The sequence below is a fragment of the Oryzias latipes genome, chromosome 12 (genome assembly GCF_002234675.1).
Source record: "Oryzias latipes chromosome 12, ASM223467v1".
NCBI classification, from domain to species: domain Eukaryota; kingdom Metazoa; phylum Chordata; class Actinopteri; order Beloniformes; family Adrianichthyidae; genus Oryzias; species Oryzias latipes.
In genome coordinates this window covers 5,145,420-5,164,578 of record NC_019870.2, presented here as the reverse complement: position 1 = coordinate 5,164,578, position 19,159 = coordinate 5,145,420, and the positions used below count along the sequence as shown (strand labels likewise).

General features: G+C 38.4%; 2 protein-coding genes across 2 annotated transcripts; both read left to right on the top strand.

The window, feature by feature from the left end:
* Window positions 1–2,601: 2,601 nt before the first annotated feature.
* Window positions 2,602–6,363, top strand: LOC101156992 (fructose-1,6-bisphosphatase 1). The gene is made up of 8 exons (XM_004074514.4): window positions 2,602–2,901; window positions 3,065–3,227; window positions 3,330–3,422; window positions 5,226–5,366; window positions 5,458–5,595; window positions 5,706–5,825; window positions 5,923–6,112; window positions 6,241–6,363. The coding sequence occupies exons 1-7, from the start codon at window positions 2,732–2,734 to the stop codon at window positions 6,109–6,111; spliced, it is 1,014 nt and encodes a 337-aa protein (XP_004074562.1). The 5' UTR covers window positions 2,602–2,731; the 3' UTR covers window position 6,112; window positions 6,241–6,363.
* Window positions 6,364–11,080: 4,717 nt separating this feature from the next.
* LOC101156752 (growth arrest-specific protein 1-like) lies at window positions 11,081–14,812 on the top strand. Its single transcript, XM_011481488.3, has one exon. It carries the CDS (start codon window positions 13,211–13,213, stop codon window positions 14,000–14,002), a length of 792 nt encoding a protein of 263 aa, XP_011479790.1. The 5' UTR covers window positions 11,081–13,210; the 3' UTR covers window positions 14,003–14,812.
* The last annotated feature ends 4,347 nt before the right edge of the window (window positions 14,813–19,159 follow it).

The window sequence follows — 19,159 nt, the reverse complement described above, 5'->3', positions numbered from 1 at the left end:
AAACAGCCCATAATGACACCGGGGAACTGGTTAATGACCTGGAGAGAGCTGGCACCACAGTCACAAAGGTTATGATAGTAACACATGACATCGTCTTGACCTTTATAATAATTGAAAAGGTATTAATACCACACTACCAGCCTGTGCAATTGTATTCCCAAAACACCATTTTAAAGCATGGGGGTGAAAACATCATGCTATGGGGCTGCTTTTCTGCAAAAGGAGTATGAAGGTTGATCCATTTGAGGGTAAGAATGAATGGGGCCATTTATAGTGAGAATTTGGGGGAAACCTTCTTCCATCATTGAGAGCATTGAGAATGGAACATGGATGGATCTTCCAGCACAAAGGAGTGGCTTCAAAGGCTACGAAATATGTATATATTTATTTTATGTACGTATGCATACATTTACATGCAAACCATTGTATATTTTATAAGTACATACATGTATACAATTCTGAATCATATTATAATTATACTACAATATTGCCAACAATGTGTTTTTAGATACATTAAATGGTTCATTTGTGTGCAAAAAAATGAGTTATTTCATTATATATTCAAATGTATATGGGAGTATGTGTGTATATTTTTGGCTTATACATTATATTTTTTGGTGTGACAAATACAGATCACAAACAAGCCGTTAGATGGAATCGTGAATAATGTGCAACTTTTTGTTTTATGGCTTGAGTTGCCTAAATGGAGCTCAAATCTGACACCTTGTGGCCACTACGAGCAAAAATACAGCTAGATAACTTGCGTCCATGTAATATTATTCATACACTATAAAAAACCGGCACAATTATAGTTTTAGTACTTTTTTTATACTTAAAACCACATGTAAACCATGAATTTGGCCAGTTGTAGAAAACGTAGAAGAGTCTTCTAAGAAACATTTTCATGATACTTGAGCTATTTCAAAATAGATCTAAATGTTGATGAAACCATTTTTTCTAAATTCGAAAGACGGGCCCCTGAAGAGTTGTGACTCCAGATCTTATTTTGTTTAATAGCCTATATCCATTAAATAAATAAAGGTAAGGCATTTTTAAATTAAAGGTTTGTACTTAATTGTATTAAAATTGTATGATGGAGTAGGACCACAATAAAACAAACACAATCAAAGAAGACAAATAAACAAAAGGGAATGAAGTAGTAAAACTGTGAGAAAAAAAGCTGTAAATTAAAAAATAAAAAGTCAGGGTTTTATTAGAATAAAGCTGTAAAATTATTAGAACAATTATGTGAAAAAAAATGAAAATATGAGAGCGAAATTGTAAATGTATGTCATTTGTCATAGTTATTTACATTTTTTTTCTTTCCCAAGAATAAATTTGTAATTTCAAAAAAATTACATCGTAAGCCCACAATTATAAAAAAGTAATATTTTTAAAGCTAAGTATAACATTTTATTTCAGAAAAAGACTGAATTTTTACTTGTAAAATTATGACGTCAATTGCAACTTCATTCTTGAATTTATTTTGTTTATATTTCTACAACTTTTTTCTCATAATTTTACGAATTTATTCACTTTAGATTTTGACCTTTGACTTTATCCTCACAAAATTTGATTTTTTTTTCTTATTTATTTGTTTAATATTTTTCGAAAGCCCTAATACTCCACCATGGTAAAGCAAGAGTAAAGCAACAGTTTTAAAGTAAAGCAACAGTTTTAAACAACAACAAAACGTTTTGTTACTGATCTATACATTTTTTTTCCGTATTAGAAGAATCCCTTCTCAAATAAAGAAAACTGAAATTTACTTTTGTTTTCCACACTTTTAACTTTAAACCCAACAGCGACGCCATGTGGACAAAGTGTGAACAACACTACTTTTTACACGAGGTTATATTGTTTTTTGTCTAGAAGAAAAATCCCACTGGTCCTTCACTGTAAAACTCAAGTAACAAGGTTATTTTGAAAAGGTTTGTGAGGACATATCCTGTAGTTTTCATGCGTTATCTGAAAGACCAAAGTTTAAAAATCACTTTTCTGTTTCTTCAGTAAATTACTATATTCCTTTGACTAGTGAGAACAATTTGTTACTCAAGTTTCGTTAGTTAAATAATGCAAAGGATTTACTTGACAATATCTTAAAGAACAAAGTTCTGGTGCGTTTTCATTTTGTTCTGCAATTCTTCATGCAGAAACTAGCTAATTTGACAGCATACGTGGGAGCAAGGGTCCTCATCTGCAAGAACTGAACTTTAAACTCCCTCAGGATCATGCAGAGAACGCATGTGTGAACCATCTGAGCAAAAACTTGTTTTTAAAAAAAAGGTCTTGGCAAGAGCTTTTTGGAGAAATCTCTAAATGATTTTTGTATCCTGTCTCTCAAAAGCTTTTAAAACCTTTTCAATTAGATTAAATATGATATAAACTCAATTAAAGCTTAGATAGAAGAAAAACCACTTAGAGAATTTCTGATTTTAATGCAAGTCTTGAAAAATATGCATGAAATTGGATAATTGATTTGGTAAAGGTAAAGAAAAATCGATTTTTTTAACCAGAGGCTGATTCAATTACGCTATGTGTCTGTTCAAAACAACACCACCTTTGAACTTTGCTCTTAGCCACAGTGGCGTTCAAACCAGCACCTCATTGGCTGGAAGAGCTTCACACCCCTCCTCATCCCCGTATCTCTGTTCTAGAGTCCACTTTTTAAGTTTTGCAGTCTCCGTCAGCTCCAGCGCTTGCACACTGGGTCCCTCCACCTGCCGGGAAAATGTCTGACAAAGCAGCTTTCGACACCAACGTGCTGACGCTCACCAGGTTTGTTCTGGAGGAGGGCAGGAAGGCCCAGGGAACGGGAGAGCTGACAAACCTGCTCAACTCCATCTGCACAGCGGTCAAAGCCATTTCCTCTGCTGTCAGGAAGGCTGGGATTGCTAACCTGTGAGTAGGACTCTCTTTGTGATCATCGGAGGGTCTTATTTTACAGGGAAAATGTTGAAAGTTTCTTTTCTGTCATACCAAACCGCCAGAGTAGAGGTCAATGTGACAGCAAAACTCCTTTAAGCACTGGTTTAGCGTTCTCCCTGCTCCTCCTTCCTGTCAGGTATGGCATTGCAGGAAGCACCAATGTGACTGGAGACCAGGTGAAGAAGCTGGACGTCCTGTCCAACGATCTAGTCATCAACATGATTAAGTCCTCTTTCAGTGCCTGCGTCCTGGTCTCAGAGGAGGACGAGCATGCCCTCATTGTGGAACCCGATAAGCAAGTGTGTGCCGTAATATCGTTGGTTTGAGTGACAGTACAACCATTCTGATTCATGTTTGCTAGATCAGTTGCTGTATTTTATCCCACTGCTTTCATTTTGCAGGGAAAATACATCGTGTGCTTTGATCCGCTTGATGGTTCCTCCAACATCGACTGCCTGGTCTCCATAGGAACGATTTTTGCCATCTACAAAAAGGTCGGTGTATGAAACCATTCTGTGAATTTGACAGTGGAAGCTGCCCGTAGTTGTACGGTGGCCCTAAAGTTCAAATCAAATTCTGTGGCGATCCCTGACAGGATTTGCCAAAAGGTGAACGACATTTTTTTTTTGATGAAATGAAAGTGATTTCCAGAAATCAAAATGAAACAAAATAAGAAACGTTTGAGCCTTGAAGGAGAGGAATAGCAGATGGAAGGTTTGCTTAACTGTAGTCAAAAGGTGATTAAGCAATCTCTGAACTTTGGCAGTGGCTGTCGTCAGAAGTTTAAAGAAAATTATCTTTTGTCATAAGATAGGGCCATGCTAAATAACTTCCTGTTAAAAACGTGAACAACATCATCCAATCAGGGACATCCCATGACGCCTACCTTTTCTTTTTTTTCTTTTGTATCAATTTTTCAACATTTCATTTTTTTTAATCACTCGTATTTTTTTCAAATGTTTCCTCTTATTAGGCTCATTTTTTCCCAATCCGTTTTTGGTTTCTAGAATTTTTAAAATTTGTTTTGCTATTTTAATTGTTGTTGTGATATTTTGTATGATTTTGCATTGAGTGCATTGTTAATGTGATTTGCACACCTCATTGCTATCAATGGAACAACTTTTTCCATTTTATTTGGGGGATGACAGCATGGACACATCACCTCTGGTTTGAATGTGACTGATATAGGTGGTTTTAAACTTTTCAACCCCAACTTTTCAATAAATGGCCAAGAGGGCCACGGACATGCCTGACAAATGTTTTCAGATACTCAGTCAGACTCTTGATTATCACAAAGAATCACACTTTTCTTTAAGCACCATTTGTATTTGTAATTTTAAAAAATGTCATAAAATTAACTCCCACGCAACATTTGTCTTGAACGTTAAATCGACTCACAGTAAAAAGTCATCAACTAGAATTTGAATGTGTTTATTTCTAGGTTGTTAATACTATTTAAAAAAATATTTTTAGGTTAAATTGAGATTTTTTTCTACAAAAAAAAAGTTCTGCCGTCCAAAAAAATCAAGTGAAAGCCAGTTTAAAATAATCTCCATCAGGTACGATTTTTGGGCTGAAGTGGAATAACTTTTTTCAGAATAACTTGTGATCAGTGGGAAATAAAAAACATTATAAATAAAAAGCTGTTCTTTCATCAAATATTTTTTATTCTGTGCGAAAAGGGGAAGAAAGAGGAAAATAATTTGAATTTAAGCCATGAGCGACATTGTTTTGACCCGCCCTCACTGGTGGAGCAGCTGCTATGAGCCCCTCACTCTCCCCTTCTGCCCTCCCACCCTGGTCAGAGCTGAAGGTGACAACTTAATAAAATAAAAACAAAAAACGTTATTTTTTCTTTAAATGGCAGCTTTTCTGTTGGTTTCATCTCCATAGCAACCATTGTATCTTTTGGTCGCCTGGAGGTGACGTACAGGTCTGTGTCATCTTTAAAGGAATTGGCAAATTAGATTTCCTTGGTGACTGAGGTTTTTTATTAATCCTACCCAAATTCCTTATAAGGTCATATTTTATGTTATGTTGTTTTGTTTGAACTATGAATAAATTTAATTAGATCAATTTTCTCGTAGGCAATGTGGGAGTAATAGATGAACTTTGAGTTTTTGAGTATTTGGCAAAGGTGACATTTTTGCACAAATGCGCAGTTTAAAAAAAAGACGAAAACAATCTGGTCTTTGCAGTCCAATACTGCTGCAGGCCATAACTACAAGGGTGTAAGGCTTTAGTTGGAGTATTTACAATAAAATAATCACTGTCCTGCATTCATGATGTTTTTATAGACATCCAACGGGGATCCATGTGAAAAGGACGCGCTGCAGTCGGGAAGAAACATCGTGGCGGCTGGTTATGCTCTGTATGGCAGCGCCACCATGTTGGTCCTTTCCACGGGTCAGGGAGTGAACGGCTTTATGCTCGACCCCGTAAGGTTTCCCTGAAGTGCATCCAAACTGCTCAGATTTTGCTCCACGCGCAAATGTTGTGTATTTTTCCCCCTGCGTGGATTTCCGGTAGGCGATCGGGGAGTTCATGTTGGTGGATAGAAACGTGAGAATCAAGAAGAAGGGGAAAATCTACAGTTTGAATGAAGGATATGCGCAGCAGTTTTACCCTGATGTGACAGAGTATCTCCAAAAGAAGAAATTCCCTGAGGTAAAGTCAAAGACAAACCATCCAGGGTCAAAAGATTTCTTGTGTTGTTAGACTTTTTAGATTATTTTTTAAATCACAAATAATGCCAGGGATGACTGTTTTGAATCCAGGATGGCTCTGCAGCTTACGGCAGTCGGTATATCGGTTCAATGGTGGCCGACGTTCATAGAACGCTGGTGTATGGAGGAATCTTTCTGTATCCTGCAAATGTTAAGAGCCCCAAGGGCAAGGTGAGATGGTGAAACCCTCAAGACATTTAAGTTTAGAAATGATTAAAAAATAACTAAAAAAAGTATTTCTCCACCATCTTTCTTTCTTGACATTCAGCTGAGACTGCTTTACGAATGCAACCCCATGGCCTTCATCATGGAGCAGGCAGGAGGCATGGCCACGACCGGCTCAGAGAACATTCTGGACATCCAGCCCACGTCCATCCACCAGAGAGTGCCTGTGGTCATGGGATCCCCGGACGATGTGCAAGAGTACATCGCCATCTACAAGAAGCATCACAAATGAGGTAGTAGACGACACCAGCAGACATTGAGACCAAAGTGTGGGGGTTTGTTTGGCAGGTCGGTCCAGTGGCGACAGAGAAAAATCAGAAGCAATGACATTCCTGTTGCTTTTTATCCCGTCTCTCCGCAGAACTGAAGGAGGAAGAGGATCCAGACACTCTGCCTCACACTGGGCTAATTACATCTTGGTACTGCATACTATTTGTAGAAAGATACCCTGTATTTTTTAAATAAAGACAAATGGAAAAAAAAATGTTTGTGTCCTTTACCAAAACCACCATGAGTGTTCAAAGTATAGATTGAAAACATCCCACAATCTGCATTTGTAAAGACTTTATGGCTTAACAACACAGGAATAAAAGATAGATAGATGGTTCATGATGTCCCAGACATGAAAGTTGTAGTCTATCGTCTTTTTATGTGAGCTCTTTAGGAAATAATAAAAAAATTAAAAATAAAATTAAAGTAAACTGAGGATTGAAAAGTTTAAAAATACAACAACTTGTAATAAAAGCTACCTTCTTATACTGTCAGCATCATTGTTATGGACAAACTTTAAATGCAGTATTTCATACCTGCAATGATGCACAATGATTTATTGGTTCATTTAAAGCTATTTAAAAAGAAAGACAATTAAAAAAACATACATTATGTCGACTGTATTTAGGATATTGATTCACAAATTTATTAGAAAATGATAAAGAAAATACTCCTGTCTTCTTGACATTACAATTGCTCCTGATCATATATAGACACACAGTGTTCCTACGTTTATAGCTGGAATTACGGTAACAAAAATGACCTGCAATAGGTGAATTCCACAAAGTAAAGATTATAGATGTATTAAGGTTGGTAAACCTCTCATTACACACTTTACATACTTTTCTCAGACATAAATTTTCTCTCTTGTTTGAACCCTCAAATAAAAACGACGATCTTATCGCAATTGAAGATTTGTGTAAATTTGGCAACTTGAATGCATTCTGTACAGAAGACATGGCACTAAGGAGATGAATTGACAAGGTCAACAGCCAATCAGAAAGTAGAATGCAGTGCACTGTGTAACAAAAGTAAAAAAACAAGAAAAATACTCAGAAAAAAATCTGCAAGACTGCAAAAGGTGAGCCACAATATAGTGAGAGAACGCTATATGTGCACCTATACATATAGTGCTCACATATCACATAAATAGAATCCATTAACCCTTTAACACCGGAGAGGTTGCTGGCAACATCTAAATAAATACCATACACTTTTTAATGCAATCAATGAAAATCAGCGGATTCTCACTCAGAGAAAACCAGCTTTGCACATCAGCATAAAGACGCCTTTTCGCCACATCAGTATCAGTGGATTTATGTTGATTATGTAAACACCTCACTTCTGTAAAATGTTGCACATCAGCACAAAGCTGCTTTTCCCAGCGTCAGAATCAGTTGAAATTACATTAACCGAAGAGTTAGTTCAAGAGTTATGGTAGTCAAAAGAATGTAAACACTGGAGCTAAAGCTTTGGTGTTAAGGAGTAAATATTATGGCAATCAAATAGTTTAATTAACCAAATAAATTTTGTTGGAAAAGGAGTGGAAAGAAGTGGACTTCTATTTTTCTGTCAGGTTCTCCTCTATCATTTGGTTTCCCTTGAATTAAGAAACAGAAGAACTCAAAAGTTCAAAAAGCTGATTTCCCCCCCCCCCCCCCCCATGTTTCCTCTGGTCCAGAGTGCAAGTAAATTTTCACAACTGCCTAACAAAATGACCTAACGATGGAAACAAACTGTGGTTCAGAAAAAACGTATTAAATATTTGGTAGGATTGGGGTGCCCTAATAATCAAGAGCCCAGAGCCCCTAAAAGCTTTTGAAACACCCCTGTCCATGTGGCAGAATGTGGTTAATTTTATTACGGCTTAGAGCCAATGTCTCTTGTTTGCAAAGAAAGACTTTGTTACATTACTGTGTCCGAGGGTTGATTTTATCCCTGTCTTACAAAAAGTGTCAGAAATGTATAAAGTGTCCTTGATGTCTATCAAACATGACAAAATATCAAGTGAAAACATTCAACAAAGAAAGAAAACGCATTAAAACCCAAGTTATACAAAACATTTAAATCAACCAAAAGCACAAAAGCAGACTTTTGATTTAAAAAAGGATGCTAAGCTCTGTTAAAAGAGCTTCTTTCCATAAATATGAAGTCTAAACAATAAATTATGGTGCTCCACTTCTCTGGATGAAATCCATCCAGTCTGGTTTTTTTTACCAAAGTGGGGCCTCTTGCTTTGTGGACGACTGTTTGGGAGAGTCAGCAGTCAGAAACCTTGTGAGACACACAAGCATTTTTCAAGCATACTTGTTTATTTTGGTTTTGCTCAGACGCTGGATGATTTCAGTTTAGAAAGTGTGGCGGAGCAGCACCGTCCCTCTGTCTGAGCGAGCGCAGTGATCACACACACCTGCATGGGGGTGCACGCATACACGCCATATACAAACCATAATGTCTTACTAATTACCATTCATATATCATAATTTAATCTTTGGGGGCAAACTTGGTTATCACTAGTTTTCAGCATATACTTATATACGAAAGTTTACTCATGGTGGCTAGCATCACAGCGTCTTATAAAATTCATTTGTTTATGTATTTGTTGATTGAAACTGAGACACCCACGAGCTGAGCGCTCTGAGGTTGCAACCCAGCCTCAGCCAGACTTTACCTCCAGTGGCCCCATGGTAAATGGAGTTTGAGAACGCTGATCTACAATGACAGAAAGCTACAACTACAATTCTTTGGCCTCTGAACAAATCAACCAATCAGCAGCCTTCCACTGTCACCCAATCAGTGGGCTGCTTGGACCAGCCAATCAGATGCCTGACATCTCCTCCAGGAAAACTGAAAAAAACAAAACAACAAGTTAACAGGCGAAGGTTATCCTCAGAATTTCCTAAAATAAATGATTAAGCCAGCACAAGCAACAAGCTGTTTTATTCCATGTTCCATTTGCTCTGGTTTCTGGTTTTTAGAATTTGCCTATTAATGGGCTTCGGTCTGTTGGCAAAAATGTATAAATAAATAAATCATTTTATTGAGTAACAACGCTGTAATGAAATACATACTGTAAATGAGCATATTTTGGGTATTTTACGCAATTTGTCTTGTCTCCTTCTCCGTACTGTAGAATAAAGAAACACTTGTTTGCTTTTTCTGGTATGGATATCATGCATACTTATTCAACAAATCAAAGTTTATAGTGACATGGTGGAACATAAACCAATTTATATAATACTAGATATGTTTCTCGTGTAATGACAACATAGTGGTTAATTTGGTAGCATTATAGGCATTTCATTTGTTTTATTTTAAAAAGGCCAGTAATATAATTTTTTGTTTTTGTTTTTGTGGTTGTGATCTTTAATATGTTTTTGTGTTTGTTGGTGTGATTTGGAATTCAGGGCCACCGTAGGAACAAGTCGTTTCAAAGCTAAAAATTCTGCATCCAGTTGATTTGTTTTCAAAGCTGAAAAAAAAGCTGTTCAGTTGTTTTCTTAAAAATGAGTTATGACTCTTCTTTTGAGAGAAAAAATGGACAAAGGATAGTGTTCACAAGCTGAAAGTACCAATAGAAAAAACAGCAATAAAAAAGGCACCGGCACATATTTGCTATTCTCTGTTTTTCCTAACTCCCCCTCCCCTCTTGGCCTCTCTCCGGGTTTGGAGCTCTTGAATCCAAAGTCGAGTGAATTATTCTGGCAGCGCTGTTTGTGTAATGACTTCTGACAGCAGTGGAGACAAACTGAGGAGTATGTCTGTCTCTGCATGAGTATTTGCGAATCCGCTCCAGGGAACCGCATTCCAATTCTGGAAACACCATCACATGCAAGTTGTTGTTAACGTATCTACGTGCAGTTTGAAATAGATGAGAAGAAGGGAGTCTGAGTGTCGCATTGAAAAAAAATCTAAAAACCTTGGCATTAAGGAGAAGAATATATGGAGATATAATTTAAGAGGCATAGTTATGGTGGGGGGAGCAGCTGCAGGCTTCACTGAATCCGTCCATTGTTCTTATCTGGCCTCCCTCCAGGCATAATTGGATTTTAGTTCTGCAACGCATTACGAACCCCCTTAAAAGTGCAAGTGTGCCTTGGCCAAGTTCTTGAGCGTGCTCTCAGTTATAGACAAAAAAGCCTTGTTGAGCTTTACTCACAGGAGAGTTGGAGGTACACAAAAGCTGCCGCCTTCAGAAAAAGAAAAGCAACATTTCTGTTCAAGTGCTGATTTTAGTCTCAGTGGTTTGCAGTGATGTCAGGTTCTCATGTGCTGAAAAAGACTGCTGCAGATCAGCGTTTGGGCTTTTTGTGATTTCCACTTTGTTGCCGCCTTAAATCACAAGTGCAGTCAGACTGTCGGGCTGGAACTAGATGAATGAAAAAGGGAATTTTTGGCTTAAAAAACTCCAATATGTTTCTTTTGACTTCTCCTTAATCTCTTTAATTGGAATTTGGGGTCCAAATGCCCCTCGAGAGGTGCCAGATCTTGATGTAAATACTTTGGTGATGTGAAAGGATCGAGGAAATGTTTTCTAAAACATTTTCGGGTTCTGTTGTTGAATGGCTCCAATTCATCTTTCTTTGCATTTCTGTTGTGCTTGCTGCTTGTTTTTATGGTATTTTTCTGCACTTCAAGAGGAAATTCCCATTTGCCTCAAAAGTGAAGAAAAACAGACAACTGGTTAGTGTCATCATTTTCTACGGAGAGGAGTTTGGTACTTTCCCAGCAGCCCAGATGGTAATTCATCAGATATTTTCTGGAGAATTCATAGAATTTGAGTGAAAAACAGATATGTCCATGTCCAGATATGCATGGTGGTGCAGTGGTCACTCTTGCTTCACAGAAAAAAATGTGATATGATTTCTATGTGTCTTTTAATTCCTGAATAAGCAACATTAATATGCTGAAATGTAAAGTAAAAAGAATTCCTGGAAGCAAAGAGGAATGTATTCAGCGGAAAAAAAGGAGTAAAAGAAGTAAGAAAAAAAAGTGTTTCCATAACTGGCCCTGAAGGCCAGTTTTTATCCACAAGCCCTGTTTTCCATCAAGAGGGAGATAAATAAGTTTATTTTTTACAGTGTGTCTCTGTTAGCCAAAATACCCAGACTATGTGTTGCAAGCCTCCAAATGTCAGTAAAATGTCAAACTTTCTTATAGAGCCTGATTCAAAATGAGAGCGGGATCCTTCCTTAAAACCACAAGCACAAATGTCACAGTGATTTGTGCCAGAAAACTCTGCAGAGCTCACGCTCGCAAAACCATCATACAAGTTTTCTCTCAAGAGCAGTAACAAAATAAGAGTTTGGTGCCTTCCTGCCAGAATGTTTTTGGATGGAACTGCAGCTGAAATTTTTTTTTTCCTGATTTTTCAACAAGCCAACAATTGATTCAGTGCTGAATATAAACAGATTTGTGACTTTATTTCCCCTTTTAAGTAATAGAATTACAGAATTTTAAATGCAAATGTGTTTCAGCAGGAAGGGAAGTTGGAACTCTGAAAAAATTAGACATTAATCTAATAGTGTACACAGTTTTTTAATCGGAATTATTAAGTCAAACAGACAAAGAAAAAATGTGTGAAACAATCAACAATGTTTTTAAAATAAATGTTAAAAAGCGAGAAACATTCAATCATAATCTAAAAAAGAAGTGGCAAGTTTACGTTGTATGCTGGAAATTAAACTTGTTTAAAGGTAAAACTGTGACACAAAATGTGGTAGGAAAGAGTGAACTCTCAAATTAGATTAAGAATTTTGAGAATTTTTTAAATTAACTCAGATATCTGACTCTTTTCCTTGTTCCAGACCAGATTATCAGAATTATGAATAAAGAAAAAATAAATCAGAATTCTGAGTGAAGCCAACAGTTAAAAAGTCCGAATGCTACAAAAAAAACTTGATTGAAATGTTGGAAAAGGTCAGAAAGTGAATATCAGAAAAGATCGGAACTCTCCAATTACAATCAGCATTTAGAGAGATGTATGTCTCAAATTTTGCAAACATAAATCAGGACCTTTTTCCAAAAAATAAAAATTAAATTAAATTTAAAAAAGGAGGAGGCAAGGAATCTTGAGATGGAAAGTTGTGATAAAAAAAGTTTCAATTTTCTTCATATTTTTTGTAAAAACGTTTTTGTAAAAAATATTTTGTCCAGATTCCCACAATCAATATTAAGATCCATGGTCTTTGCTTTAAAGTCCCTCTGATCTCTCTCTTTTACACGCTCTCCGGCTAGCTTCCAGCCCCTCACACCTCCAGTCGAACATTACCGGTGCAACAAAAATGGTGAGCATTGGAGCTATCCAGAGGTACAGTTTTGATCCAGATTCCAGCTCAGACGAGGAAAACAAAGACGTAAAAGGATCTAATCGGTTACAAGAGCATGCATCAGAATGGAGTAGAGCAGGAAGCTTGTGGCTCATCCAAAGTATTCTCTACAAAACATATTTTTTTTCATCTGCTCCAGATTCACAACGATTTGAATAAAGAAATACTCAGCAATGCAATTTCATGCTTCATTTTCTGAACATATGTCCTCCATTATGAGAACAATTCCACAATAACATGTTAAAAACCCACCATTCTTATGGGTTTTCATGAACTGAGATTTAGGCCAGTGTTGTCTGGAGGGGTGTATTCAAATCCTGCACTGACGTCAGATGCTGATTCTCCATAAAGGCCCCTACTCTCAGCGCTGAAGCAGCTTGATGAAGCTCCCGCTGCAGCCACTCCTTGCTGTGCGTCACCGTCGCACATGACTCTCCACAGCCCAGCTGACCAATCACACGCTGCTGCTGCAGAGGCTGATCCAGTTTGGAAAAACGGGGTTTAACTTAGGAAGAAGTTTCGTTTTGGACTTTTGGAGGACTTAAAGTGCTGCTGTTGCTACATAAGAGCAGACGTTCCTGGACAAAGAAAGAAAGTTTGGATTTGGAAACTTTTGAAACCCTACCGGAACTGCTTGTTGTAGAGATCATCATTCACGGGGGTTGTAGCTCCTCAGCCAGCTGGCCTGATGGGGAATCATGGAGACGCCCTGGAACAATCTTACAGGATCCAATGTTTGACGTTGTCTTGGATGAAATGATCGGCTTTTCCTCATTGATGGAGCGGGCGCCACTTCTGTCATGGCTTGTGTTCATTTTCATCCTTGGGAACTGTTTCGGTTCTCCGAATCCCAACCACCGTCTGGTTTGTTGGAGAGCCATCCTCAAGTGTCATGCGGAGCCGGAGTGCCATTACGCGTACGATCAGTACCTTTACGCGTGCGCGTCCGTGCTCAGTGGTGAGCGGAAGAAGTGTGCGAGCCACTGCATCTCCTCTCTGATCCAGCTCAATCTGACCCGGAGCGGTCCGGCTTTGGAGGACTGCGACTGCGCCACGGACCCGCGCTGCAGGAGGACCAAACAGGCCATCGAGCCGTGCATGCCGCGGACGAGCACCATGGGCTGCACGGAGGCCCGGCTGCAGTGCGGGCTGGACCCGGCCTGCAGCTCTGCCATGAAGGATTACCTCTTCCACTGCCGGAAGCTGTTTGGAGGGCAGAGGTGCACGGAAAGCTGCCGCAGGACCATAGCGAGCATGCGCTCCATCCCCAAAGCACAGCAGCTGGACACGTGCGTGTGCGACGGCACCGAGAGGAACATCTGCGAGTACATCAAAGTGAGCATGAGGACTTTATGCTTTGATTTCAGAGAGGGCAGCGGGTTTGCCGACTCAGATGAGGATGATGGAGAGGACGAATATTTCGAACCGGAGGATTATCCAAATGTGGAAAACGCATGCGCCTCTGCGCCTTTTCTGACGCTCAGTAACACCCTGACAATCATTTTTGCTTCCAAATTCATCTAAAAGTACTCGTCTGAGATTTTCCTCAAATTTGAGAAGTTTTGTCAACACGTTTAAACTAAGAGTGTTGTCTAAAGTTATTCTGTGAGGAGAGTTGGACAGCCTTTCTGTCTTGGGAAAAACTGACACCTGACCTTAAAGTGCCTATAAGCTTTTTAAGTCCACGCTTTTCATGAAAAGAACCAAAGTTGATGACCCCTGCAGATCTGAGAAAGAAGCTCTTAAAAGTGTGACACTTGTTCTTAGATGAATTTTTGCAGAAGGAATAAAATGTTAGTTTCTTCCTCCCTAAGGGATAATTCTGTCCTTTTTTGTCTAAAAAGTCACAAATAAGGTTGACTGTTGAATGACTTTATTTGTGGTTGATCATTGTTGATATTGGCTCATTTTGAACAATCGGACCTAACCTTTTTCCAAATCAAAATAATACAAATAGAACATTATTAGAACATTCTAGCACACTGTATGGTCACATTTCAAAGGTAAATTCAAAGTGTTTCCACACATTGAACTGTGACGATGGCTTGATCAGTTTTTGCTGCATCACACGTGTTGTGGCACTTGGTGTTTTATATTATTGTAAAATAACATGCCTCATTCCAAATGGTATGGTATAGATTGATTTATTGAAAAGATTTCATAAAGGGATAAATTGTATGAATAATAGGAACATAAATTAATTCAACGATTAAGTCGATCAATTCTTGCATTTCTAGTATTTAGTGTTTTTTTAAACTCTATTTGATTTAAGATTTAAAAGATGTAGTCCCTGAACAAATAAACAAGTAAAATGTAAACTGTGCCCTCCTCAAAGCAGTTAAGGTCTCTTTTATGGAATTCTCCATGGTTAAATGTTGTCACGGTGCAGATTTCAGCCTCTCCGATGCCTCTTTAAACCCCTGATGGCAGCCATGCCTTTCAGGAGAAAGAGTTAAGTCCCGGGGGCCATTGATTGGATGAGGAGTCGAGTGGCACCTCTGTCATGCAGATGCGAAATACTAAAATGGTGCAGCGACACAATGTGGGGGCACTTCATTCAGGCTGTTTCTCTGTCACTCTTCTGGTGAAGTGAGGGGGGCGGTGGAAAGCAAGCTGACAGCTGTACTTGAAAACGACGCAGGAGTTATGTGGGAGAGTTCAGCTTTACTTCTGACCCTCTTAGCACAGCTGATCGTATCAAAACATTTACGGGACATCTTCAACCTAAAAACCATTATAACCAAAGGTATAAAATCTGCTTCTGTCCCTTTGGGAGAAAAGCTTCTTGGCCCAAGCAATAAAAACTCAAATTTTACTAACTTTCCTGGAAATAGTGATGGATATTTGGCATCTGTTGGGCTTCAAGCATTAGATTACCCCTCAAATGTTCTTATTAGCTTTTGGATTTTGAGAAAAGTAGGATTTTGGTGGTTTTTTTCCACAATAAAAAACTTAATGGTCCCTGGGGGCTTTAGTTCTAAGACCCTCATTTGGACATTACAGCTCTTGCTGGGCCAACAGCCTCGCACCCTGCTTCAAGTCAAATATGTCCTTGGTTACATCAAAGAAAAGAAAAACAGTCAGTGTTTAAATAAGCAACTTTTGGTTGCCAGCTGTCATTTTTCTTGTTTTCTAGACTAAAGTAATTTGGATTTTAAAATGTAAAATAACACTTCTCCCTCCAGAAGTTATCTAAATTTGGCAAAGTATTTTAAAACTGGGAATGTAGTCTTCGATTTTTTTTGTTTCCTGTTGGCTTCAAGAAAATTCCAAATCATTTAACCCAAACTTTTTAAGCTAATATTAGATCTGTGGTTCACGTCTCAATTTCCAACATATGAAAGTATTCTTGAGTTAATTGCAGACATTAACTCAGCCAAAAATGCGATTCTTACATTATAGTGGGGAAATAGAAAAACTAAGAAAACAGTCCAAAAAAAAAAGATAAAAAACGTTTCTTTTTCCTTCACACTAAAAACTCCATAAATAAAAATAATCCAAGTTAGATTGTTTTTAACCCACTCCGAGGTTAAAAAGGGACTAACTTTTTACCATTTCTTTTTCTCCTTAAAAAAAAAAGAGTAAAAAAACAAAACATAAATTGTGTTTAAATCAGACCGCAATAACCCCAAAAGCCTGTTTTGCTCCAAAATTAACCCAGAAATATATCCCAACTTTTAAAGAAATGTGAATATTAAAGATCTTCTCTGATCATTGCTTGATCTATTTTCAATGCTTTTTGGGTGTCTTTCAATTCTGATTATGCTGTATTTAGAAATTTGCCTCAGAGTTGTGGGTGGCGCTCCTTTCCCTCTCTGTTGCAGGGAGCTCTCTATTTACACGCTCTCCTGCTAGCTTACAGCCCCTCACTCCCCCAACCTAACATTACAGGTGCAATAAAAAAGGGAGAGCAATATTGGAGCTATCCAGCCGCAGAGTCATGAGTCAGATCCCAGTTTGGACAAGAAAAAGAAGAAGTAGGCTAAATGGGTTTAGTTGTCTACAAGTGGATGCATCAGAATGGAGGCGAGCGGAGCTTCTGACCCGAACAGTGAATTTTCTACAGCACCAACACGATCTTTTTTCAACTGCATTTTTCCATTTGCTCCTGATTCACAACGATTTCAATAAAGAAATACTCAGAAGTGCAATTTTGAGCTTAATTTTCTCAATGTGTGTCCTCCATCGTCAGAAAAAGGCCACAAGAACTTGTTAAAAAAAAACAAAAAACATACATTTTTAATGATTTAAGTAAGAAATAACAGAGGCTTCTTCCTTAAAAACAAAAGTTATGAAACTTACCTCAACCTTAACATCCAAACACTGTTTCTCCAGAACAATTTAAAGAGGCGAACATATTTTTCTCTGCAGCTGTGAATGTTTTCTAAGGTGAAACACTTGCAGACCCCTGAGTTAGTTAAGCATTCATAACCCACCACAGTTCACAGTTTTAATGAGATCAAAGACGTGGGAAAGCATGAAGGGGCAAAGGCAGCATGCATGCAGCTGGAAGCTGCTTGTTATGTGTGCTTAAGCAGAAGTATTTGATAAGCAGCAGCTGCACGGATAAGATCATCACTGATGATTTCTTGGAGTTTTGAGTTTTCCGGACACTAATAATGATTTTTCCTTTAATTTTTCACACACAACTTTCTGGGAAAAACAGAATTTTAAGAGTTTAGATGGAGAAACATCTGTCTAGATTTACTTAAGGACAAATTTCTGTTATCATTTTGGAAAAAAAAGGTGGATTTGGTCAAATCTAAGAGAACTGTCTCGACATCAGTGACCCAAAATAATTGAAGGTTGGGGGGGGCTCGAGGAAGGGAGGCTTTAGACTAGTGGGAAAAGTGGAGGAAGGGTTGATTTATGATGGGAGGTTGATGGGGGGGAAGGGGTCAGTTGAATGGCGAGGGGATTTTAAGCCTCCCTGAGTGACGTCGTCCAATCAGAGGGCTTTTCCCTCACCACCGAGGAGGGGGGAACACAAAACGGAGCTGACAAGGGGCATAACTTCATTTCCACGCTGCTGGGGACAGCTGTGTGGAGTAATCCACCATAACAGCCCTTTAAAACTTCAATACCTTTGGTGACCTGGGAAAGCAGATGGGGGGTGTGGGGGTGTGTGTGAAGGCACTTAAGAGGGCACAGAGGGGTCGCACTTTCACGCTTTTGTTAAAAATAAATAATCTCCCTCCTGCTACTCTTTAACTGCAAAGACAACAAAACTAAACGGTTTTGAAAAGTTTTGAATCCATCCTCCATTAAGGAATAACTCGGATTAAAACCAAAGTGGTCCAAAATCTTAAAACCCAGAATATAGAATATAGGAGTGGGGGGCTAGGTACGGGGAGGGGGGGCCTCTTTTGTAATTTTTGTGCTTGTTTATTTTAATCGTCATACTTGTTTTTATATCTTGTTGTGTTTTAATGTAAAGCACTTTGTGTTATATTTTTATATGAAAAGTGCTTTATAATAAAGTTTTGATTAGATTTGATTTGATTGAATACAATTTTAAAAAACAAAAGCAGAGTTTGTTTAGTTAAAAAAAAAATATTTGAAATATTTGAGAAACACTTGTATTGCTGAAGGAGGAGTCAATAGTTGAAGAGGGGTTCATTATTTTGTCCAAACTATTCTCCCGATGCCTGAGGAAGAACAAAACTTTCTGCTAAGAGAATGACTCCCTGTCTGTGGTGAATGGGGCCTCCCTGGAGCTCAATAAGGTCCCATCTTTTACTTGCTGACACCCTAAAGGCCAGGGGCCAACACCCCCAGCGGTTAGATCTTAAGTAAGCATTCAAACCAAAACACTTCTTTCTTTAACAGGCAAACAGATGGATTTTTGGATGAAGATAGAAGTATAGAAAAACTCCTTGGTTAGATCACGATACGCATTTGTTGACATACACTTCAGCTTCAAGAATTTGATGCCTTGCTGTTTTTTTTATAGGTTTGCCCCCTAAAAGAAATTGACAGCCTGTCATCCAAATGGTAGGTTCATTTGAACAGTGAGAGATAGAAAATCACAACAAAAATCAAAAACAATATTTTAAGGGTGTTGCCACAAAGTAGTGAGTCTTTTTGACCAGGGGAAATGAAGCAATTAAATACATTTTCCCTCGACTGTATCTTGTCAGTTTTTTGTTCAATAAAGATTTAAAAAGAGCTTTCAAAAATCTGTTTATGTTGTGCAAGCCCCTTAGCAGTTAACTGAGGGCCTTCTGTGTCATTTGCCATAAATTGTGTGGAGTTTTAGAGCAAAAGCAAGCACCTCGATAGACCAAAATGTTACAAAAAAGTTCTCCAAGACAATTATCAGAAGTCAGAGCTCTTTCTCCCCCTCTGGGGAACCATCTCCAGAGTTTTAACCACACTACATCTCCCAGCAACCCCAGTACACATTTCCGAGAGGCCGCACACCTGACTCTCATTTATTCCATCAATCACAGCATACTTAAACACTTCACTGAGCCTCATGCACTGCTGTTTATTCTTTGTGCCACTCTGCCTTAATTACTGAGTGTTCTAGTCAGCCCTGAGCTTCTGCTTTCCTGACCCTGTTCTGTCTCTGTCTCTGTCTCTGTTCGCTTGCTGCCTGCCCTGAATCTTGCCTGGACCCTGACTTCTCCCCTCATTCCTTTGATGCTCCCTTACCTGTTGTTGACCACCGTCTGCCTG

Coding starts and splice junctions, on each gene's coding strand:
- LOC101156752 (XM_011481488.3), top strand. CDS start 13,211: ATGTTTGACGTTGTCTTGGATGAAATGATCGGCTTTTCCTCATTGATG.
- LOC101156992 (XM_004074514.4), top strand. CDS start 2,732: ATGTCTGACAAAGCAGCTTTCGACACCAACGTGCTGACGCTCACCAGG. Junction 3,423..5,225: donor TTTTTGCCATCTACAAAAAG/GTCGGTGTATGA, acceptor ATGTTTTTATAG/ACATCCAACGGGGATCCATG. Junction 5,367..5,457: donor ACGGCTTTATGCTCGACCCC/GTAAGGTTTCCC, acceptor GATTTCCGGTAG/GCGATCGGGGAGTTCATGTT.